The sequence below is a fragment of the Acartia tonsa genome, chromosome 3, assembly GCF_053477335.1.
Source record: "Acartia tonsa isolate MP-2025a chromosome 3, ASM5347733v1, whole genome shotgun sequence".
Classification (NCBI taxonomy): Eukaryota; Metazoa; Arthropoda; class Copepoda; order Calanoida; family Acartiidae; genus Acartia; species Acartia tonsa.
In genome coordinates this window covers 20,460,307-20,483,952 of record NC_137262.1, presented here as the reverse complement: position 1 = coordinate 20,483,952, position 23,646 = coordinate 20,460,307, and the positions used below count along the sequence as shown (strand labels likewise).

General features: G+C 32.2%; 3 protein-coding genes across 8 annotated transcripts in view; all 3 read right to left on the bottom strand.

The window, feature by feature from the left end:
* Window positions 1-9,437, bottom strand: part of LOC145313600 (DNA polymerase theta-like) — a 20,741-nt gene extending 11,304 nt beyond the window's left edge. The window contains exons 1-20 of one of the 2 annotated variants that reach the window (XM_080153066.1): window positions 9,356-9,437; window positions 9,085-9,182; window positions 8,164-8,238; window positions 6,966-7,352; window positions 6,583-6,687; window positions 6,034-6,138; window positions 5,661-5,760; window positions 4,905-5,010; window positions 4,538-4,646; window positions 3,979-4,141; window positions 3,518-3,628; window positions 3,078-3,210; window positions 2,806-2,910; window positions 2,491-2,574; window positions 2,063-2,191; window positions 1,673-1,797; window positions 1,367-1,454; window positions 996-1,127; window positions 817-890; window positions 197-317 (exon numbers count right to left, since the gene is read on the bottom strand). In XM_080153066.1, the coding sequence (XP_080009192.1) occupies window positions 197-317; window positions 817-890; window positions 996-1,127; window positions 1,367-1,454; window positions 1,673-1,797; window positions 2,063-2,191; window positions 2,491-2,574; window positions 2,806-2,910; window positions 3,078-3,210; window positions 3,518-3,628; window positions 3,979-4,141; window positions 4,538-4,646; window positions 4,905-5,010; window positions 5,661-5,760; window positions 6,034-6,138; window positions 6,583-6,687; window positions 6,966-7,352; window positions 8,164-8,238; window positions 9,085-9,144 (2,312 nt within the window). In that variant the 5' untranslated portion in view covers window positions 9,145-9,182; window positions 9,356-9,437. Of the gene's footprint in view, window positions 1-196; window positions 318-816; window positions 891-995; window positions 1,128-1,366; window positions 1,455-1,672; window positions 1,798-2,062; window positions 2,192-2,490; window positions 2,575-2,805; window positions 2,911-3,077; window positions 3,211-3,517; window positions 3,629-3,978; window positions 4,142-4,537; window positions 4,647-4,904; window positions 5,011-5,660; window positions 5,761-6,033; window positions 6,139-6,582; window positions 6,688-6,965; window positions 7,353-8,163; window positions 8,239-9,084; window positions 9,183-9,352 lie in introns of both variants that reach the window. The other variant, XM_080153067.1, reaches the window with a different exon arrangement.
* LOC145313610 (NADH dehydrogenase [ubiquinone] 1 alpha subcomplex subunit 7-like) lies at window positions 9,430-10,647 on the bottom strand. The gene is made up of 4 exons (XM_080153082.1): window positions 10,539-10,647; window positions 10,215-10,266; window positions 9,811-9,903; window positions 9,430-9,677 (listed from the first exon to the last, which is right to left on the bottom strand). Exons 1-4 carry the CDS (start codon window positions 10,616-10,618, stop codon window positions 9,567-9,569), a joined length of 336 nt encoding a protein of 111 aa, XP_080009208.1. The 5' UTR covers window positions 10,619-10,647; the 3' UTR covers window positions 9,430-9,566.
* On the bottom strand, window positions 10,640-23,646 carry LOC145313602 (BTB/POZ domain-containing protein KCTD3). Of its 5 annotated transcripts, none has more exons than XR_013877421.1 (19): window positions 23,509-23,646; window positions 22,460-22,554; window positions 21,693-21,774; window positions 21,061-21,252; window positions 20,808-20,920; window positions 20,623-20,743; window positions 20,474-20,548; window positions 20,114-20,220; window positions 19,281-19,386; window positions 18,870-18,934; window positions 18,374-18,556; window positions 18,041-18,220; window positions 17,691-17,780; window positions 17,253-17,336; window positions 16,780-16,920; window positions 12,882-12,962; window positions 12,308-12,400; window positions 10,969-12,134; window positions 10,640-10,843 (listed from the first exon to the last, which is right to left on the bottom strand). XR_013877421.1 is itself a non-coding variant. In XM_080153072.1 (18 exons), the coding sequence occupies exons 1-18, from the start codon at window positions 23,626-23,628 to the stop codon at window positions 11,969-11,971; spliced, it is 2,094 nt and encodes a 697-aa protein (XP_080009198.1). In that variant the 5' UTR covers window positions 23,629-23,646; the 3' UTR covers window positions 10,640-11,968. The 5 variants fall into 5 exon arrangements, 1 of the variants encoding a protein (XP_080009198.1); XR_013877422.1 differs by having other exon boundaries at window positions 10,640-10,818; XR_013877423.1 differs by having other exon boundaries at window positions 11,160-12,134.

The following is a 23,646-nucleotide window of genomic DNA, read 5'->3' as shown; positions in this document are numbered from 1 at the left end:
TAAGTACCTATCGCATCATATTACAGAAAATTTCTATGAATAATAAAAAATCTTAAAATTAATATTATTAAGTTTGTCCGGGCTTTCGTCCTCTTGGGACCAACAAAACTTTAATTAATCTTGTGATTTTTCCGCTGAAAGATGTCTATAATACGATTCGATGAATACTATTATTAGGGAAGTAAATGTTTCAAACCTGAGAAAATTCATCCAATCAAGTTTAGGCCAAGACACGGCAGCATAGATGGGAACTATCAGGTAGATGATGTGCAACTCATTTTCTAATACAAACTGTTTTCTAGCTTTAGCTAACTCCTGCATACATAGATATCCTTCTATATAAAGTAATAAGCTTAAGATTTCAATATTTACTAGTTTGATTCAGTTCTAACTTTTAGGGAAGATTTTCATAGGTGATAGTATGGTTTTAGGCTTTTGAATTTTTACTATTTTAGGTTTAAGCCTTAGAATGGTTTTAGGCTAGTTTCCTTCCCCATTCTTATTATTTAAATCCTAGATGCTAGTGGCGCAGCCTCTAGTATTTTATATTTTGGAAGATTTTCTGATGTTGTGCACCTACTATACAAGTCTAATATCTTCTTTTGTCTGTTTTGGAAGATACATTTGAGAAATTATATCAAATTCTTTTAAGTTATATCAGTGTCTTTGGAAAGAAGGTATTAAAGACGATAATCTCTTATTACAAGGAATTTTTTCTCTCATTTTCCTACTATAAAAATCCCTCAATTCATGCCATTATTTTTTAAAAACTTTTGGCAGCTTGTAAATGCTAATTATAAAAAGAATATTTTTCCTTGAAGACCATAAGACCTTCATCAGGTGCCAGAGAACTGGAGAGGCATGCCATTCCAAGTCTTGAGGGTACATACCTGGAAAATTAGGAATAATAATATTTAGTTGTGAAATAATAGGCATTTTATACTAAATGTAGGGGAAAAAATCATTAACCTGTTCAAAATGTAAATAAATTTAACCTTAAGATATCAGTTCCTTCCTCTGGCTGTATCCTGATGAACTCATTCTTCTCCAGGAAGTCAATACACTCCAGAATACTGTTCTCACCCTCCTTCTTGATTTGTGCTGCCAGCAGGGTACAACTGGCATACCTGCACAGTGGAATATGTTGAAAAAATGTTCAACAGGAAAAACGGAGATTGAACGGAAATAAAAAAAGGGACGCGGAGAAATGTGAGAATTGAATTCAGAAAGAAAGGAAGTAGGTTCATTTAAAAAGTTAAAATAAAATACATAAGCAATAAGCATTGATATTGACAACAAACAAAACAAAAATAGTGAGGCGATATGTAGAATAAAATTTGCTAATATTATAACTTAAACCAGTAACCTTTCAACTTGTTGTCTTGTAGAGGCTGCACCACTAACTACAACTTCTAGAATTGCTCTTTTCATACTTGCTGCCAGTTTATTTCCACCTTATATTACAAAGAATAGTCATTACATCAGTAAAATGCAATCCATATAATTTGATTCTGTTAAAGGTAAATGAAAGATACAAAGCTGATTAATCAAAAAAGATAAAAAACAATTGGCAAACAGCATTAATCTAAAAAATATAAGAAAGGTAACAAGGTTGAAAAATAGTTAATAATACAAAAAATCATATTCATTATCAAAATAACAAAGAGCCAACCTGCAGCTAGACATGAATAAACCGGTTCTGTTTCTCCAGAAACTAGTTCTCTAACTTTGGCTTTCTCTGATTCTTTGCAAATAAGAATTGATTCACCGGCTGTGTCAACCCCTTTTCTTCCAGCTCTAAAATTAAACAGAATAATATTAGGGAAATAATTCATGTTTTGAAGTTAAAGGTTATCCTCAAGTCAAACTGTTAAAAATCAACCGGAAGAATTTTGTTCATAACTATCTTGCATAGTAAGAACAATAACGCATTTTTTATTTTATATTTATTGGCCTTTCTCCAGTAGCTAATATATTCATATAAAACATAGATAAATATAAATAGACAATTGTAAAATAATTAGGTAAATATTAGCTACACTGTCAAAAATTTTAAACTAACCTTCCGACCATCTGTTTATAGGCCAGTTTCTCCATGAGTTGACCATTGTAGGTCATGGGACATCTGAGAATAACCCTTCTGGCGGGCAGATTTACTCCGCTGCTTAAAGTTGATGTTGCCACTAATACTCTAAAAAAAAATAAAAGCGAGTCATAAAGGAAAAGCTTGCGGTGGACCGCGGTGAGATACATCTTTCTTTCTTCCCAAATTTCTAATAAGATTTGAAATGTAAAAGTGTGGAGGAGATTATAGAGCATAGCAATTTTGTCTTTCATTAAGTTAAATCGTTATCCCTTACTAAACAAAAGATTGTATCAAGAATTTTGTTGTTGTTAATTACATCATAAATTAAAAATATGATTCGGAAAACAAAACTTTTTGTCTTAATAAAACCAAAAATTGCGGACAATCAGGAAAAAAGATATTACCTAATAACTCCAGATTTGAAGTTTCCTTCCAGGATATCTCTTTCATCTGTAGTTAGTCCAGCATGATGAAATCCAACTCCAAACCTTTAAAAAACAGAAGCTTGCTGAATATTCTGCTGATGCACTCTCATGCGCGTGGCAACTTATTTCCATTCAATGATAGGATAAGGGTTGTGCAATTAAATTGTTTGTCTGTAAGAATCATGGATATAAACATAAAAATAATACAACAAGGTAGATGCCTTATCCTTCGTTCCAACTCAATTAAGCAAACATTGGCTTAAAATTTAAGACACAAATCAACGTGAAACTGACCTTAAAGTATTAGCCAGGGTGTTATCTAAACCAGAAGGACATCTCTTCAACTGTTCCAGAACTTCACTCAGTTTAAATCCATCCAATTCTTGTTGTAGTCGTGATCTGAATGTCAAATGCATTCAAATGTTATATTAAATCCAGGATCTTAAGATTTCATTAAATTGAAGACAAATTCAAAACCTTATGAGTTTTAAAATTGTTTGTTGTCTATTATAAAATGTATCTTAACTTTATTTAAATTCTTTCAAATTACACAAAAGAAGAACTACCTGATGTCACACGTGACCGGATCTTTATCCTGAGGATCAGGCTTCCCTATAAAGAACAGATCTTTAGCCACTCCAACAGCCAAGTTCTCAACCCAAGATTTTATCGGACAAAATATTAGGATGGAATGTCCTGAATTCATTGAGATTTCTTATTTAAATAATAAACGATAAAGTACTTAATTTCTCAATCTTTGTATTGGCTCCTTGCAATGAAAAAATTTTACATGAATATTTTTTAAAGGCGTGTAGAAAAAAATAAAGCAGAATGAAGATTATTATGGCTTTAATTTAAACTCTGTGTGTAGTATGTAGTATATGATATAATATATACTTACAACAAATTTGTGTTTTAAAAAATATAGTGTCTGACTAAACAAAACAATCAAAATCTTGTGTTTTAATTTATCTTTAGGTGTTAATTATGACAATCTCAATTCCTGCAAGTATAGTTTGTAAACTAAGCCAGCTCATATTTTCCACATCTTCTGGAATCTGAACTTCTGGAACCACGTGGCCTACAGGATCCAGGGCGGTGTTGTAAAGAGTTCTACCTGAAAAGTTTAGGAAGGATTTTTTTATCCAAAGATAAATATTTTGTCTATAACTTTTGGCGAGTTGAAAAATATCAATGAAACAATGCTTTAGGCATTCTTTTATGAATGTTAGTTAACATATTATGCAATGCAAATAGAGAAATGCTCTAAAAGTTTCGAGCAGTTGAGTAAAATAGGGCACCATTCTTTACTGCTTCCAAGCACCATATATGTTTATTTAATAAAAAATCGTTACTTGCAAGGGAATACAGAATTGTTATTACAGTAGAGTGTTGTCTAAAACTATGATAACTCAAGTTACAAGTAAGGAAATTATAAAATTCTAATTATGCTTAATAAATATTTACCTATTTTGACCAATTCAGTTAGAGGAACAGGCCGAAAGTCAGTAGTGTAAAGGCTAGCGTCCAACCAGTCACTCAAATCTGTTAGGTTAGGTAGAGTTGCAGACATTCCAACTATTTGAACACTTTTCTCTGGGTCCTCATAGCCAAGAGAGACATACCTCACCTAGGTTAAATCAATTTTGATTAGAATTACATTTTCCGATGAACAGCTTTATTACAGTTCTTTAATAGGTATTTACTATTTAAAGTTTAAAAGATATTACTTACCACCAAATCACTCTAGAAATCCATGATGATCAAAAATCAATCCCATAGGGAAAAACTAACTGACAATGTCTTTGTTAAAAATAGCCAAGCTTTAATTTAAAAAAAAAAAAAATTCAGAGAGGGGATCGATATGACCCTGAAGAAAACTTTTCCGAAAATTGAAAGTAACAGTTTTGTTAATTTAATCTGTTTTTGTCAATGAGATTTAGGAACACCATAGTATTGTGACAGGCAGAAAATTTAAAGAAATGTAAATTTCTTTGGGTGCTCTATTTTTGTCCACTGCACAAACCTTTGTGAGTAAGAGTTCTAGCAAATATCCTCTGGAAGGATCTCCAAGCATGTGTAATTCATCAATAACAATACATCCAATCTTGTCCAATTCTCCTTCTTCAAGTAATCTGTAACAAGTGTAATTATGTCTTTAAGAAGTGTAGTAGACGTGCCCTTTAGATACTTGTCTTGTCAACATTTTAATACTTAGTTACTTTACAATGTGAGCAGGTCCGTAAGTCCTTAACTTCAGTCTCTATACTTTTTCTACTTAGGCAGTTTTCCTATGTTAAAGTATTTAAGTTTACTGTTACTTTTAGTTCTACCAGACTTTAGTTTTTTGTTCAATAAAACCTGTTCTGGTTATTAAATAAAACAATTCCAACCTGTTAACAATGCCATTTGCTTTCTCAATGGTAGCCACGCCAATGTCAGCCACTTTGATGCCACCTTGGGGAGATATTGACCCCATAAATCCTTCTACTCTTATACCTAGAAAGAATAAATTGCATTTTTTAAATTCTATTTTGAAAGAGGCATCCTCCATCCGCTCTCCAAAAGAGACGAGTAGGTAAATATTTCCTGAATAGTCAGTCGGTTGAGCAGTTACCTAGAACAAACAGACAGACGGTCACGGGCGAACATTGGTCTACTTTGTATTATACTAGCGGCTTCGCCTTTAGCCTCTAGGGGCTTTGCCCAAAGAGGATTTTTCAAACCAATTTTTCGTAATTTAGATTTTTAAAAAAATAAATCTATAAAAAAAATTCTTTGGGGGGGGGATTTTTTTTATTGGGGGGGGGGGGGGGGGGTAGTCGACCCCAATATTTTAATTTTATTTTTAAAAAGAATTTTTTTTTTTGGGGTGGGTATTTTCAATTTTTTTGGGGGGTTCGGGGTGTCCTACCCCCCATGAAAATAGTTATAAACCTTTCCGGGACCTATGAGAAGCTACCCTGTAAAGGAGAACCCGATCGGTTCAGCGTTTAGCGAGATCCTTCGCTACAAACAAACAAACAGACAGACATCGTTCTACTTTGTAATATAGATATCTCTGTTTTCAAAAAGAATATAGTATTAATAAAATAAAATATATCATATTTCTAAATTTGCAATATTCTTAAAAATAAATTGTTTAAAACCTGTCTCTCCAAGAACATGTTGCAAATGGAACATTTTCTCTCTTGCCAGTGACACAAAGGGAAGAATTAATAGAGCTTTCCTTCCACTCTCTATTACTCTCTGATAATAAAAAAGAACAGTTAAGACAACAAAAGAGAAATGAGTGGGTACTATCAAAATTTTGCCTTATAAATATATGTCAACTCCTTATATAAAAGTAACATGATGTCTGTGTGTCTATAGCAAAAGATTTTCCTAACCGCTGAACTAATATAGACTCCCCCCACCCCTCTTCACCCCCCTTCTTGTAAAACACAAACGACGTAGAAAATTAGATGCAAAACAAGCTTTCTCTAAATAAAATATCTCTAATTAATCTATTAAAAATTCCACCTTAATCATTAAAATCTCCGCTACTAAAGATTTTCCCGCTGAAGTTGGAGCTGAATAGACAAGATTCTTTCCCTCCATTACTCCAGCACTTCGGAGACACTCAACCTGGAGTAAATTGTTGAAAAGTTACGCTACTCTACAATTATAATCAGTGCTTCTATAATTGTATGGTGTTGTAGGAGTATAAAAAAACCTAGAGATACAAAGGGCAACAGGATTTAAGTAAAACCAGTGAGATGATTCACATTTATATTGATAGGTAGATATATATGAAAGCTGAATTGAATTAGATGTAAATTATGTTTTACCTTCAAGATACCACAATTTATCACTATTTATGAAAATTTTTAACAACAAACTATTTGAAAATTAAGCTCAAATAGGTTTGAAAAAATAATCAACTGATCTTCTTTATACAGTTTAAAGAAAGATATGTAATTCTAGGATGCTTCTAGTTTTACAGGATCTCTACATTACAAAGAATAAATGTAATATTTTTATGTCATTGTATTATTTTAATGGGTTTACTGGAAATGTATTTTATTATACCTGCCAAGGAAACATTTTCTTGATGCCTTTATCTGCATAGCCTGTCAGAATGGAATCTGGCAGCCCCCACCTGGCAAGCTCCAGAGATGGATCATCCTCGCTTACCTTAAAAAGTCATGTATCTCTAACCTTGTGTCTTAACATAACGTGGTCATATAAAGTGTCTAACTGTTGGTTTGAATGAATATCTGACCCAATATTATTTGATTTGTATTCCTTTCCTAATTAATCCCTAAGATCTTCTACCTAGAAATTTTTAAAGTTTTTACGTAAAATAAGATAAGGTTGAAAATAGAGGATGAAAGAAACAAAAGACGACATACTGTTTTGTAGTTGATAATACCTTCAATAGGATTTCTTTAACAAATGAACAAATGTTTTACCTTTGGTTTCACTTTCACTATAACATTCTTGTTCAAATGTTTGATAGGTATGTTTTCTTTACCATCAATATTATTGTTTTCCTGTACCTTTTCCTCCTTGTTAATTTGCTCTGTTGTTATCTTTATTTTCTTTGCTTCTTTCATTTCTTCATTCTTTCTCTTTTCTCCAGAATTTTCTTTCTTTTTACTAACATTATCTCTTTTAGATGATTCATTTTTGATGACATTAGAAGAATTTGTTATCTGGTTATTAAGGTTTAATTTGACTTTTTCTTTTTCTATTTTGTTTTGAATTTCAAGTCTTTCTTCATAAAGTTTCTTAGCTGACATGAATCCTATTTGTTGTTTGGATACAGTACTTTTTGTCTTTGTGTTTTTGTCGTCGACCTAAAATCAATACAGGCATTATAAGATGTGCAACTTTATTACATCTAGGGTATTGCAGTCATAGTAATTTAAGTAACTTTCCGTTCTTAGTAGAGAAGCTACTTTATAAAATTCCCTTCATTCCTAAGAGGGAAATATGATTTAGTCGGCTGCTGTCAGCAATAAAGGACTCATTTTAGGCAACTTTAGTCTTTATGAAGCTTCTTTAAGTTTATTACGAATATGGCGATTAGACTGCCTATAGGCAGCTTTTTAGCCGCTTTTATCATTTAAATATGATTTTCATATACCTTTGGTAATTTATAGACAATCCCCCTGATTATTGAGCATCTCCTCAATACATATCTTTGATTTCATTTTTTTTATACATAACGAATTTTAAAATATTTCTGTGCTTCGCTTCTTGTGGATCGATGATTTGATCCTTTTTTTATATTTTAAGTTTTAATTTTACACTGCACAGTAGCGTGCTGAAGGGGCGTGTCAAAAACCTACCTAAAATTTTAAATTTAAAAGGACTGTCTTCCTCCTTTTTTACCACCCCACATGGGTTTGCACCAAGTGGAAGGTATAACTAACAAGTCAAATATATCTTAAATAATATTTTGGGAGCAAATGGAGAGGTCGTCAATTTTACTATATGTTGCCCCCAACAACAGCTGCAAACCACGTATAGGTTTAGTGACCTTTATCCGAATAAATTTCGTTATTGTATACACTGGGTTTACACTCCCCTCCAATTTGATTTGTTTATCTTGTTTTGCTAAGAACTTTTACATATTATTGATCTTTGAAAACATATATATTTTACCTTAATATTGTGGACTTTTGAAATGGGCCTATTATTGTCATTTGGTGTTTTAACCATTGTCTTGTCTCCAGGCATCTAGTTGAAAATATTGTTTATCATGCTATTTAATAAAGTAGTAGTTCTTTTATCTTTAAGATCTATCTAACCACTGAACAATTTTAGGGCAGTTTCTCAGAAGTCCCGAGATGGTTTAGAATTAAGTCTTGGTATATAATATACTAGCGGCTTCGCCCCTAGCCTCTAGGGGTATTGCCCCAAGAGGTGATAAAAAAAATTATTGCGAAAATCGTAAAGGACCATGGAAATCTCCTTTAAAAAAAAAAAAAAAAAAAAAAATGGGGGGGATTTTTTGGTTTTTTGGGGGGTTGTGGGTGTTCCACCCCCCGAGAAAATAGCTTAAAACCACCACAGGACCAATAGGTAGATACCCTGAAGAGTAGAATCCGATCGGTTCAGTGGTTACCGAGATCTTAAGGGACAGACAGACAGACGGTCAGACAGACATCGTTCTACTTTGTATTATAGATATTAAGGATTTTTATCTGCCCTTCCCTATCCCTTCGAATACAGAGCCCATAGATGTCAAATGATGACATGTCTGCTTACTATCGGGTTTAAGACTTAACCACACATCGTCACACTTGAGAAGTAAAAATTACCTACTGATGCTATTTCTGGTGTATGTGATTTTTATTTAGAGTTGGCAAAAAAAAATCATTAGGCTGTAAACAGGAGCTAGTTCAGAATAATTCACAGGTAAATTTCGTGCAATCACAGGGTTGGTTGTCTGTGTGGTGTCGAGTTTGTCCAAGACCAAGCGAATATAGTACTGGCTTAAATTACGAGCTGTCCCTAGCATGGATCCATGGAGGACGCCCAATAAGCCATTTTTTAGTGCATTGCATATCCATTTTTATCTACCTGAACAAGATCCGCATCAAATGAGTCCATAAATAAGTCAATTTCATCGTCGTTGCCCATTTTTGTTCTGGTTTCATTAGACAAATCAAGGAAGACTGCGGTAAAGAGACATTTTACGAAAAGGAACAGGCTTTTTTATTAAGAGGCAATTTTACCGTCTGGCTGTACTAATAGATCTCAGTAATTCTTTTACAGGGAAACCTTAATACTTTTCATTATATAACTCCCCTATCCCTCATAAACCAAGATCCTTTACATGAAACGTCCCCTGAAATATTTTTAAAGACACCCTCCAAGCTGTATAAAAACTGGTTCACCTTCACATTTTACCTAAACACCTTGCCATCTGAAAGAATTAAATCAAAAATATGTTAAAAATGATAAAACATGAATCATCATTTATTATATTTTCCTCTACAATAACATAATATTTGTTTATTATCAATAATTACGACTATAAATTAAGGGCACAGCTAGCAAAATTAAGCAAAGGGGGAGCCAGGTCCCATTTCTGAGATTTTGCACATCTTGCCGGGTGTTCTGGACTTGGGGCGGGCAGCTCCGGCCTCCAAGGCGCTGCCGGATTCAATAGCCTAAAAAATATACACATACAAACTTTTGTCTTAAAGGTCCTTGGGTCCATAAAAAAAAAGACGAAAAAGCATTAATTTTTTTTAATACCTCGTTCGCCTTTTTGAAATATGGCATAAAAAAAACAATACTTACCAAATTTTGATTGTTAAGAACAACTGGTGGTTGAACCTCTCTTCTGGCATCACGGGTGAAATAATAGTTGCCATACAACTTATGAGCAGGTCCCTTAAATGTAAGGTTAAAATTAGATACACTTAATGAATAATTAAAATAATTGAAATCAAGTTGTTGGCTTAGGGGGGGGGGGGATTATATTTATCCACAATAATTTCTTCATCCAACTATCACCAAATGTACCAAATCTGTTTTTTTTTCTCAATCGTATGTAGTAAAAATATGGAATATTTCCTTTTTTTGTGAATTTCTCTCCCCCCCCCCCCCCTTATGGTGGTGGCCCGGTGACGGTGTGGGAATTTTGGAAATATAATATACACCCATGCATTTTGATTTTTGTATTAATGTGTTTAATTAGGTACCTCTGGAAGTACAGGTGCATCAGGGGATCTGATGGCAAGATTTTCAGAAAATCTAAAACAAATAAACATATCACAAATTTTATTAGTAGATACTTTTATATAGTTAATCAAAATACCAAAAACATCAAATTTTGTCAATGTATACCACTAGGTAAGCTGTTTTTTTTTATTTTGACTGACGAAAAAAAGGACACTACTTTTTCACATTGATTTCTATCCCAAGCTTAATTAAAACTCACAAGGTTACAGGCTAATCGGAATAGTTAAGCATACAGTGATATAAACAGTAGAGTGGCTACGCTTCTAAAACTGTTTTTTTTTTACCTAAGAGGATTCATATGTGATCTGCCCAACAGAACATCTCTGAGCTTAGCCATTAGAGGAGAAATATCCCTGGGAGACATTTTAATAGATTTTTATATATGTCTGCAAAATATAATTTGCTTAGTATTAACATATTAATATGTAAATAACTATTAACTATTACTGGTACAACAAACAAACATCTAGTGTCTATTTTTTAAAACAAATTGTAACTCATAACAAAAATTGTAAATTTTCAAAATCTTACTACTTACTATTACATTATTTTAGGCATTTCTTTCTAAATTTTTGTAAGCACAGCTACTCTTTAATTCCAAATATTCATATGGACGTGCTGCTTTAAAAAGGAAAAATTGATTTTCTTGCCAATTAAATTTCTTAAATTCTTTAAATAGTGGAAATAGATTTGAATTTGTTCAATGTGATTTACCTATTTGCTTTGTAAGATAGGCGTCTTGACTTTTTTGTGAAGATTCCAGTAAATACTGATGAAGATCTAATAATTTTACAATGTCCGACAGTCAAAATTGTTTTATTAAAAAGGTATGCTACTTATTTGTGTTGTCATCCTTATTTTTACAATATTTTAAATTTAGAATAAAGCTAAATGTAAATAAATACTTTAAATGCAAGAATAAGAATAAATAGTATTGGGGTACATTCAAACTAGATAATTTTTATCACAAAAAGAGAAAATTAAATTAGGCTAGTTTTAAAATGCAACTAATATAGGAATTTAAAGAGCTGATACAAAATGACAGTACCATGAAAAGCATTTATTAAAGTGAATTGTCTAATCTTTTTTTATGATAAATACCTACCACAAATATTATGAAAACATTCAAACAATATTTGTGAATTTATCTTTCTGCACCATGTAGTTTAAGTGATGTAGCTAAATACTCTTAATAGAACTAGCCCTTTAATTTGTGTTTTTATTACTAATATTTCAAATATTGATATTATATCAGAACATGAACATATTTACAATTATTTCAAAGTAAAACTATTTGTTTTATGAGCTTTTAGGAAGCAATTGGTTGTCTATTTGATTTGTGCTTTTGCCATTTATTTTATATCAATATTATGGGTAACATTCCAAACATTTAAAAATATAAAAATTATATTTGTGAAATTATGCAAAGTTGAAAACTGTATAAGTTTACTTGTATGAATAAAAACAAATGTAAATAGGTTAAGGTAGGTAATGAATATTTTTACCAATTTAAAATGCACTTAATAAGATTTGAAGAAAATTTAATTATCTTCCTTTGTTGAACCCCCTTTTTTTTAGAAACTTTTAATATGAAAAGATATAAATATATTAAGATTTTTGAAGTTTTAAATGAAACAAATCCATTTTTCAAAACCAGCAAATAATCATCAACTTTCCTTGTTTTTTGTTGTTGCAAATATTTACATCTTGTTCTTTATTCATTAGATTCGGTTAGATTATAGGCTTTGGCCTTAGCAGCTAGGGCAGCGTGTGGGGTGAGACTGGGCGAGGGAGATATACAAGGGGTTGAACAGCGAGAGTTGGTCAACTCGCAGCTGTCTAGCTGTCTCAGCAGCTCGGAAGGACTAGGTCCACCCTCCCTAAAAAAAGTTAAAATTTAATTGTTAAAATCACTTTTTAATTCTTTAATTACTTTTCTGCTAATTCTATACGTAATATTTCCAAAGAAAAAAGTACATTACAGAACATCTGACCAAAATAAAAAGACATGTAGAAAAGATTTGTTGGTTTAAAATTAATAGAATAAAGTTACCTGAAAGTAGGTTCTTCTTTTTCATAGAAGTCCAGAGCAGTTGTAAGATCCCACATTTGTATTGCACCACATGCGTGTCCAGTGAATATAAACCTGCAATTATTTTAAAATCAAAGTTGAGTCACATTTTAAATATCTATGACATTTAGGTATATGTTGTTAACAAAATTAAATTTTCGCAAGAAACAATGAATATCTAAATAATCAGAGCAGCTAAAATGGTAAAGATGGGCGGTGGCCTTGGGAAATTTTCTAGATATTTTCCGATCACTTATATTACAAGATGCCAGAGAAAATGCTTGAGGTTGGAACAGTTTTAAAATGTGTTTATAAGTTAAATCAATTTATAAAAGGTAGATATTTCAAATAATGACATAAAAATGAACGATAAATTGATGTACATATGATCTCCAATGATGATTAACAAATTTACATTTTCTGTAGATTACAATTATTGGTTGAAATGTTTAGATACTACTTGTTTAAACCAACCAACCAAGATTTAATAATAGTAAACCTCTCGATAGTAAAGAAAACCAATCAATGAATTTTTATGGAATATAAGTTGACAAACCTTCTAGGTCTGGATCCCATTCTGGAAGATCCTTCACACTCGTGAACACAGAATGAAGTTATGTTTGTACCATCAACAGATCTACAAAAAATGTTTTATCTTTATCTTTTTTTTATAAATGGAAAAAGTATTCGAGGAGTTTTAGAAGTAGGCCATTGTTTAAAAATGAAATTTTTTTATAAATTATAATTTGGTAACTCTGTTTTGTCATGTGCAAATGCCTCTAAGTTTTTCAAGTCCATTTTTATCAAAAATTGAACTTTTAAAACCTTCAAAAGTCAAAAATAGACGGGTGAAAAAAAATGTGTCGAGTTTTTATTGATTTTAGGTCGGAGCCAGAGCCAAAACTGGAGCTAGAGCCGCACCAAAATCAAACGGCTCTGCAACGCTGGTTAAAAGGTATTATTTTTTCTCTTTTTCAATATTTACTAGCTTGTTATGCATTATACCAATTTTGTCGTACATTGGAATATTTATTGTAATTATTTTTTAATTATTTGAATCAACAAATTTCCAGTTTAGAGACCATACCATATTTCCTCCTCTTAACCTAAGTTCTTAAATATTCAGAAATCTTAAGGGATAAGACCAATATAAACAATAAATTTATCTTAGTCCCAAATGACGAAATGACGATAAACGAAATTATCACTTCATTAGATTAAAGGCGGGGGGGGGGGGGGGGGGTGCGTACGTAATGACATCTAAAATTAAACAGTGAGCAAAATGGTCTAAATATTGACCTAGATTCTTATAGATTCTTATTCTAGATTCCTATAGCTAGGTACTACATCTAAATAAAAAAATCAAGATTTTTTTTTAGGTTAGGTAAGAAAACTCTGCGGAAATTGGATTTTGAGGCCTTTTTTGGTCTATTTTGATGTAAAAATTTACTTTTTTGCCCTCAGCCATATTATGGTTGGTTTATGCAAAATAATGACTCATGCAAAATATTTTTTTCTGTAATGCAAAAATTGCGATGGTACAAGCACTGCAAAATTTTTAATATTTAGGATGATTTAGCAAGTTGGGGACCGAATCTTAAAAAACCTATAATTTGATATCTTATATCTGACAACACAAACTATGAAAAAATGCACTTAACCCCTGCAAGCCACCCACCTAGCCCGCTGGGGTCGGTCCCCGACTTGCTGAATCATTTTAAATAATGTCCTTGTGAATAGGCAAGGCGTATTCAAGGAAAAAACCTAAGAAAAAAACAATTAAAGGTAAGTTTTACATCAAAGTAGACCAAGAAAGGCATAAAAAAACCCATTTCCGCAGGGTTTTTCGTACCTAAACTAACCTAAAAATAAATAATTTTGGATTTTTTTTTCATTTAGATGAAGTACATAAAGTACATATAGGACTAGGCCACTATGGTCTATTTAAGGGGTTAAGTGGAAATTTGGTATAGCTTTAATCAAATTTAAATATTTACACTTCTACCAGTCCGAATTCATTAAAATAAAAAGTTATGAGTAATATATTACACTAGGAAACTTTTTAAAGTTGGTCATGTATAGGTGCGTGCACAGGAATGTGATTGGGGGGTAATTAAAAAGGGGTGATTTTTAAAATATAATTTTTGTTACTACTCTGTTATTTTGAAAGATAATTGAACCAAATTTTTTCCCTGAATCAAACGAGGTAAACGATTATTAATAAATAATAGGGATTTCCCGCCGAATTCCGCCGTGTTATTTGCTACCTCCTTTGGCTGTTTGGAGTCAATAGAAAAGATTGATATATTTGAATAAAAGTATTATAATACACCTTTTTCTATCCACTTACAACTGCTTTTTAATATTTATAATTTATTTAAGAGGGGTTGGGTCTTTTTAAACTTAAAGAAAATGAATATTGAGACTGGATAATCAAGCTTCCTATTAAAGATATTGATTAATTTTTTTTGTAAACTATCTTATGTGTATTTTTCTATCTGTATAGTCTACCATTATAAGTACCTATTTAAATTTAGTACTGTCCCTCAAGGGCCTACAGGGGCCAACACCACCACCCCCCCCCCCCCCCCACTACTACCAAACCAGAAGTTAAAATTTTACTTCTGTTTTTAAAGGTATCAGACTGAGTTTTAAAGGAAAAAAGTATTCTTATAACTGAACTAAATATTTTTTTGAATATATGCCCCCCCCCCCCCCTATCTAACCAAAAATAAGATGACCATCATAAAATTGATATCAAACAAACTTTAATTCATTTTAGAACAGTAAAGAAAAATCGGTAGACCAAGTAATAGACTAAAACAGTATTTGCCAGCCAAATCATAACATAAAAATGCTTTGTATCTTACAAAAAAAAAGACAGAAGAAACGAACACATTTACTCTTTGAAATCTTAATGTTCTTAGAGTTTTACAGACAGATGAGGGGACTAAGTGAACTAAAGAGTAGATGCTTGTTGGTGAGCTTAATCATCACAAAAAAAATCAACTTTCTTACAAAATAAAACTGCGTAGTAGATCAAATTTTCCCTACAGATATATGATGTCTGTAAGAGAATTAACGACAGACCGACGGACCAAATAAATCTAACAATAGATGGTTGTTTGTACAGATAATGTTCATAAAATGATTTTCTTTCAACCGTCTTGAGTCGTAGCAAAGAAATTCACAACGTTTACATATCGATTCATACAGACTGACGGACTTTGCGAATTTGAAAGTAGCCACGCAACTACAAAATTTATTTTTGCACTTTCCTTCTAAGGACTAGAGTTGCAAACACCTTCCCTAAACACTAAAACCAAAAAAGAAATGACCTATATGCAACAAATGTTTTTTTTTAATCTGCGGGTGGCGGATTTTTTTGCGGGTATTGCAGATAAGTCGCGGTTTTCCTTTAAAATTATTGTTTCTCATGTAATTACTGATTAATTTTAAAAAGTTTTACTCAATTATCTTTAATAGTAATGGAATAACAGAGAAATTAAGTTTGCTGTTATGATTTGTAATTCCCCCCCCCCCCCAAATTAAGGTTTTACAGGCAATTTTCAGATTAAAATTTTTTAAAGTTGCGCTACCGACCCCACTCTGGAAACTTAACTAAAAGTTGTATTATATTCTCAAAATTTAGAATCATATATGGTTTGGTATGGGGTCGGTAGCGCAACTAGGAGTAAAATGACTAAAACTAATTTTTTTTGCAAAATTTTTCAGTAAAAAAATGACGAAAATTATTTCATAAATTTACTTTTAAAGCATAAAATTAACACTAATAAGGTAAAATATATAGTAAAAATGTTTTTATTTATTGATTTGGTGTATATATTTGTAAAGAATATGAACGAAATTAGTTTTCAATAGATATTTATGCAAAAAAAATTATTTTTCATATCTAGGTAGAAAATAAATAGTAGATTTTTGACCTTCAAAAAATATTGATTTGACCCAACTTTGAAGTAAAAAAAAAACTTAGTTCCAAACGTTATTTTTTCTTTTCCTTGTCCATTATGCATGAGCTGGGGTATGTAAATCAATAATATCAAGTTAAAATAAGAAAATTTGACCATGACTTTTTTGCCAAATTTCCACCCTTAGACCGTTGTGTAGGCTTATGTACCAATTTTCAAGAATCTAGCTCAATATTTAGACCATTTGCCCACTGTTTAAGTTTAGATGTCATTACGCACCCCCCCCCCCCCCTTATTGGTTGAAAGGTTGGACACTACTAGATTTCATTATTAAACACAATTACATTTATTAAAAGCTCCCAAAATTTTGAAGCCAATAAAAAAGACTCAGATTACAAGTGTAATTCAATATTCCTCCCTCCTTCAATTCTTTGTAACTTATACAATAATGCGAAACCCCAACGCAGAATATAAGACGCCATACACGTATAGGTGGCACATTTCTAAACTCCAGTGACAATTTACCTGATCTCACAGACCCTGTTGCCTCTGCTGGCAAGCCTAACCAGGAGACTCTCGCTCTCCGGTACAAGCTTCTGGATGAACACCTGCTCATCGTCCTGATCTCCGTAAGGACCGATGTCGTTCCCATAGCCTCCGCCACATCTAATAGTACAATGTACATTAAGGTGAATTAGTAAAAAATCTTAAAATTCACCATTTTAGAGAAAGTAATCCTTATGTAAAAGAAACAGGATGTCTATGACTTTGTCTGTCTCTCTGTTTAAGTGGAATTCCAATGAAATCAATGATAATACAACTTAAAGAATTGCCTTTCATATTGTAAATTTGCTAGCTGGAGGTAATGGGGAGAATGACTTCTTTCAATATTTTCAAGCTTCTGTAAAAAACATTTCGTTGGTAATTAATGGGGTAGAGAATTTAATTTATCTTTAGTCCGCAAAAAAACATACTTAACAAATAAATGATCTACGTACCTAGGTATATCTTCTTCTAAAGACACAATTTTAAAACTAGCTAATGGTGTAGATCCTGGCTGTGTTGATATCATTCCTCGAAACCTAAATTGAACAAATAAAAACATGACTAGTTTTTCTTAAAAACCTGTTCCTATGGAAATGAAAAAAACGAAGATGTCTGACTCAATAGTAAAATTAGACTTTATCTTACTACAGGTCGTATGAAATTTGACAAATTAATTTTGAGGAATATTTGCTAATAAAATAAGCCACACTTTTTTTTAAAAATAAGCGGAAAAGATTAAAACAAAAGTTATCCAAACTAGATCTATACCTACCCATTTACCTTTCTTCTATTCGATTAGGTTTTTAATTTTAATCACAGACCAATCATCTAACTGGCCAATTCTAATACTAGTGAAGAATCGTTGTATCCGTAGAGGATACTTTACCTACCTAGTAACATTCCAAGTTCTGACATGATTATATTCAGCACAAACAGAAACCAAATATTTTTCTGACAAGGTTACTTTAGTCACAGGAGACCTAGAACACAAATAAAGATAAATCCTATACAGTATACATTCTTAAAATGCACAAGTTTAAAATAAAACGAGGCAGGGTGTTTTTGTGTGTTTCTGTTCGATATGATCTCACTCACCACTGAGTTTTCTTTTTGCAGAAGCTTTATTTACTAATCTTGTTATAAAGTATTTAATATTAATGGATACAAAGTATTAATAAGGACTTAATAGAACCATCTCTACCCATTCTATTTTTAAACAATTTTTCTCACAATCCGTTACCTATGAACAGTAAATGTTTGAAAGAGCTGTGGTCCATGTCCCACTGTCTCTGGGTGTTGCACAATAACCCTTACACGTCCGCTGGTTGTTCCATAGGCTATCTCTATCCAGTTTCCACACAGGCTGGTCTTTGGAGTTAGGTAGACTGATATTGCAGTTACACTGTCCCCTGCTGGGTCTCTGTTCAATAAAAAATATGTACAATGAAGTCAATATAAAGAAATTTGTTTTAGAAAAGAGGTAGATAACATCATTAAATTCGTGGCAAGGCTAAAAAGAGACTATCTTATAGATTAAAAAAGGTACCTTGTAAGAAATAGCGTTGTTACATACCTGTATAACTCAGTAACCAAGAGATCATTATCCTTCATCCTGAGGGGAAACTTCTGCATATCAATATAGTTGATGGACCCATTGCTGGAGCCTAACAACAGGAAGGATCCTGCAGTGTCGTAGGCAGTTATAGGGGCCAGCTCCTGGGACTGCCAGTGTTGGGCTAGAGAGTTCCATACTCCTGTTGTCAGGGATATAAAATAACAATAGTTTAATAAAAACCTTTTTTTAAATTTTTTTTAAAATTACCTAGGCCAATCACATTGCACTTTTTCGTTAGGCCAATAAACTTGAACTTTGCTGATTTTATATATTAGATTTAAATCTTTTACTTTCTCATAGATATCAAACTGAATTTTACACAAAAAATAGGGGTGAAAATATTTTGTCGTCCAATGTCATATCCAAAAATTACAACTTATGAAAACTGCCATTTCATATAAATGTATTGTAAACTTTGGTCATATTTTTTTTTTAAATTCTATTATCCTTTCCTATTCTGCCAGTGGGTGATAAGGCAACTAGCTGTGCTCCAATGAAGAATAGATTGTCTACAGTTACCTAAAGTTTAAAAAATTTAGTTTTATCAAATTCAGAAGCCTATTTGTTTTCAATATAGAGCATAAAAACGTAAAACACAATAAACTAATAAGTGGATTATTGAAATGGAGGTTTCGTTTTGTCCGTTAATATTTCTAGTTTATTTGTAATTTTTAAAAAACACGTTGGATTGAATTCAATAGGTATTCCAACATTATTAGATTTTTTTATTTATCCTAAAAAAAACCTAATATCAGCTATTTTGGGGTACTTTTGCAGAAAACGACCTCCTTGATTTTGATGGTGTTGTCATATTCACCCATTTATTCAAATGAAGTTGCCTGTTAGCAACAGCTATTATTTTTACCTGGAGATTGAAAGCTCCAATGTCTGTTCTTGAGCCGTCCTCACTGAATCCCATCAACCTGACAGAACTTCCGCAGGCTACAGCAATCATCAAGGTAACTTGGTCTGCTCAATACATGTTTTTGTTATTGATTGGTTATTTACAGGTTTGACTTCCAAATATTATCTAACATTTGTGGGAACAGATCTAATATATGTTATTACCTATAAGGTACCTATGATGCTGTGATCAAAAACCAAATATGTGCCATAGAGGTTAGCAGAAGAAGACATGATCAATGACCAAAGAATGTGTTCTTCTGATAACAGTGATCATAGACCAAAATCGTATTTTGTCAAATATATATTTTATCTATGCATTTATTTTGTGTTTTATGTTTTATCAATTCCAGAGAGTGAATATCAGTAGAAATCTGGGGTTTTATTTTATGTCACCTTAATGCTATTTTGTGTATTTTAGAGAGGCATGAAATGATCAGGTTCTACTAGGTGGAAAGTTACATTGTGTGTATGTTCACGGTGAGTCACGCCAGTTTTATAGAACTTCTCAACATTAGAAATATAATATTACCTTGTAGGAGTGTTAACCAATAAATGGTAGATATTATGTTCCTAGCTTAAGATGAATATCCCTTTATAATGAACTCACATTTTTCACTTTTAACAGAAGTGAACATAATAAGACTTTCCTATTGATTTAGTATGTGTGAGGATTTTGAAATGAACTTTAGAGCTTAGCAATTTTTGATAGGTTAAGTTTAACAATGCCATTTTCTTCCCTTAATTATCTATTTCTGTGTTTTAGATAAAAATAATTCTAACAATAACGTTCCTAGGCCAATGGAAGGGAGTACAGATCCCATCTTTGTATTGATTGCTACTCTGGCAATATCCTGTTCCAGGTATGGAGAAGTAAATGCCAGCTGGAACCCACAAGATTCCTTAAAATCAAAAAACATTTTTGTTTGTACATGGTTTATATTATCTTAAGCTTGTGGTGGTTTTCTGTAATTGATTAATCATTTATCTTTACTAATTAAGTAACTCTAGGCTAAAATTACCTGGTTTCTCACAATAAGTAAATGAAAACCAATAAGCTAATTATCCTGGCCTGCAAATGCACATTTTTTCTTTAATAAGAAAAGTGAAGACATACCTTGAATAACTTGATAAATCTAAATAAAATACACTCACTTTAAGTTTATATACTGCAACAAAGTGTCTGTAGGCAACAGCTAAACAATTGTGATGAGCAGTAACAGATATCACCTAAAAAATATATTTTATTATACTTTTGAAATATACAAATAAAAATATAAAAGTTAAAGCCTATTCCCACTCACCTTGAGAGGATCAAGCCATGGGTTGTATGTCTCCAACATCTTGAGATCTGTGGAGCTATTCCTGGAGTGTGACTTGGCAGATGAGGGAATAGGAGGAGGCGGACGGTCAGGACGGGATAACCTAACAAAAATATGCTTCCAAAATCAAGATATTGGTGAAATTTTTAAATTCAATAAAATTTTACCTATATTCTCCACTAGAGTTCCTACTATGTGATCTTCTAAGGTCCAGACTAGAATTCCTACTATGTCCAGCAGCTATGTGGCCTCTGGGTGGTGGGATACTTGGTAAACCATCCTTAATCGGAAATAAAAAGTTAATAATTTAAGAGAAAAGTTTTTTTCTTCACAATTTGAAAAGGATGAGAAACATAGCATTTTCCTCTCGATAACAGGAACCCATAGGTATACTTAAGTTGGGAATTAAAGCCGTTGTACCTGTAATCTGACAATATTTCCAGGTCTATCCGCGGGGGTGCTCACAGGTTTAAATGGTGGGACAGTTTCATGTGCTGGAACACTGGGTGCTGGCAAATACGCGTAGAACAGGACATCCCCACAGCCAGAACTGTGAAGGTCCGTACAAAGGGTCAGCTTGCGTAGCAACGGTGATATGCTGTAGAATTCAGCCTAAAATATTTAAAGAAACTAATAGAGAAGAACTTGAACATTTATGAGGAATAAAGACCATTTCCTAATATTTCAAGGAATTAAGGCTTTTTTTTATTTTTGCTTAACATTTCCTTAAATAAAACTATCACAAATAATACGTTTTGTTTGATTGTAGTCGGTTGAAGTAAATAAAATTGACAAAAATACTTGGATAAGTGTCACGTGTGTGACGCCTTGTAGCTAGAAATCAGGGAAACCAGTATAACTGAACAAAATCTGTCAAACTTAAAAAATCTTTAAACTTAAAATATACATGGATCTACATTAGGTACCTATAGATATTCATTTTTATGCATTCATAAATATTCCTAGATGAAATATCCACCTCGAAATATTACTAAACTATCAACACAAATCTACATAAATATGTGTATAATTTGAGTAAATTTTAGTTTTACCTCATGCTTAAGTTGAGATATTTGATCCGATGACATTCCATCTACGCTTATGGTTCTATTTCGCAGATAGTTCAAAATAATCCTAAAATTAATAAGGTATTGTGACCTGGAAGGGATATTACACCTGAAATAATGTTATATATTCAAATGTTCACTTCATATTCATAATGAGTAAGATTTATATATATGAAAATTGAAAACATGCTTGCCATTTTTTGAGTCAAGATTGAGAGCAAAAATGTTTTTCTGCAGATTTGAAGCAATTTTATGCTTTAATAACATTTAACATTTATACACGGAGCACAAGAAAGCTCAGCATTAACAAAAACATTATTAGATGTTTTCAATGTAGGATTTTTGATTTTTTTTACACGGTGTTTTTTCATTTTTTAAAAAACAATGAAATCTTAATATAAATTGAAACACTAACACATTGTATTGATAATGTTTCATGAGTAGGTAAATGTTGTACACAAAAATTCTTGTTTTACCTGCTGCAAAAACCACCTATTTCATTTTCGATCATTCTAAGGGATTTTTGTGTTTTTATACTGCTGATGTTTTTAGTAGCTAGAAATCAGGGAAACCGGTATAACCGAACAAAATCGGTCAAACTTAAAAAGTATTTTTCCCCTGTAAACCTTCCCTTATCCTATTTGAAGCTTCACTAAAAAGAAAAACAATATCGGTTCAATGGTAGTGAGATTCTTCGATCTACATAGTACACACACATGGACATCCTGTTACTTTTATATAAGGATAATTACCGGAATTGTTCTGGATCCCTGTCAATGAAAATGGCTCCACTTTCATCCCTATGAGTATTAATTCGTCCAGACAGCATTGACGTGAAAAAAGTGTCCTAAAAATATATAATAACACTTTTTCTCTTATTATGTAAAAAAAATACCTAAGCAAGTATCATAATATTAAACTTCAATATCTATGACATTAGTGAGTAGTTAAAATAAATAGAGGACAATATATAAAATTCTTTATCAGCTGTGGAAGTATTAATATCCATATCCAGTAATGTCCACCAAGGAAGGGAAGAGACATTCCACTGTATACTGGTACCCAAAGTTTCATAACCACGTTATCTTATTCGTTGGTGAAAGACTGTGTACTTTTACAAAGTTTGATTGCTTAGTTCCAAACTCAGTGTCCAAACTTTTAAACCAATTTTAATCTAATTATTCATACAGACAAGGACAAAAAGTTACAAAGGGGGGGGGGGGAAGTTCTGACACTTTTGCGTAAACAGTGATTATAGGCTTTGTCTTTGGACTGAGAGGATAGGTTATTAGGGATAAAATCCTTCTTATATGATGAATTTCCCCAAGATTTAAGATTTTTTGGATAGGCCTCCAGGTGGTCTCTGTACAGGTAAAAATTAAAAATAAGATTTTTCTTTTTGAAGAGTTATAAGTTAACTTATAAAACAAAATATACTTCTTTTTGATTGTTATTCACATATTAGAAGAAAAAACATACATATTTTGTCTCATAAGCTGACATCTAACTCTTTAAAAAAATTTTTTTTCATTTTTACCTGTAGAGAGACAACCTGGAGGCCTGGAGCTCCGGAACCTGGAGGCCTATCCAAAAAATCTTAAATCTGGGGGAAATTCATCATATAAGAATGATTTTATCCCTTACAACCTATCTTCAGTCCAAAGACAAAGCCTATAATCACTGTTTACGCAAAAGTGTCAGAACTTCCCCCCCCCCTTAACAAAAAAAAAAACATAATCTTTAAAATGTTAGAGAATTTAATGTTTATTAGGCATGTAGGTTAATAGTTGAAAAATCTTACCGGTATAGCAATGAGAGTTTGTTTTGAAGTAAAAAATTTAGTGCCCCCCACATTGAGGTTGATAATTTCGGCGGGGCCTCCCCACCCTCCCCCCGTGGAGGGTCCACTCCCACAAGACATTATTTCAGGAGCCTAATC

What these genes read in the sequence shown, in the direction of transcription:
- LOC145313610 (XM_080153082.1), bottom strand. Translation starts at nt 10,618, where the DNA reads ATGTCTCCCAGGGATATTTCTCCTCTAATGGCTAAGCTCAGAGATGTT. An exon ending in ATGCACCTGTACTTCCAGAG is followed by an intron (nt 9,904 to 10,214) that starts GTACCTAATTAA and finishes CTTACATTTAAG; the next exon opens with GGACCTGCTCATAAGTTGTA. An exon ending in TTCTTAACAATCAAAATTTG is followed by an intron (nt 9,678 to 9,810) that starts GTAAGTATTGTT and finishes TATATTTTTTAG; the next exon opens with GCTATTGAATCCGGCAGCGC.
- LOC145313602 (XM_080153072.1), bottom strand. Translation starts at nt 23,628, where the DNA reads ATGTCTTGTGGGAGTGGACCCTCCACGGGGGGAGGGTGGGGAGGCCCC. An exon ending in TTATCACCCACTGGCAGAAT is followed by an intron (nt 18,557 to 18,869) that starts AGGAAAGGATAA and finishes ATCCCTGACAAC; the next exon opens with AGGAGTATGGAACTCTCTAG. An exon ending in TTGGTTACTGAGTTATACAG is followed by an intron (nt 18,221 to 18,373) that starts GTATGTAACAAC and finishes TTTATTGAACAG; the next exon opens with AGACCCAGCAGGGGACAGTG.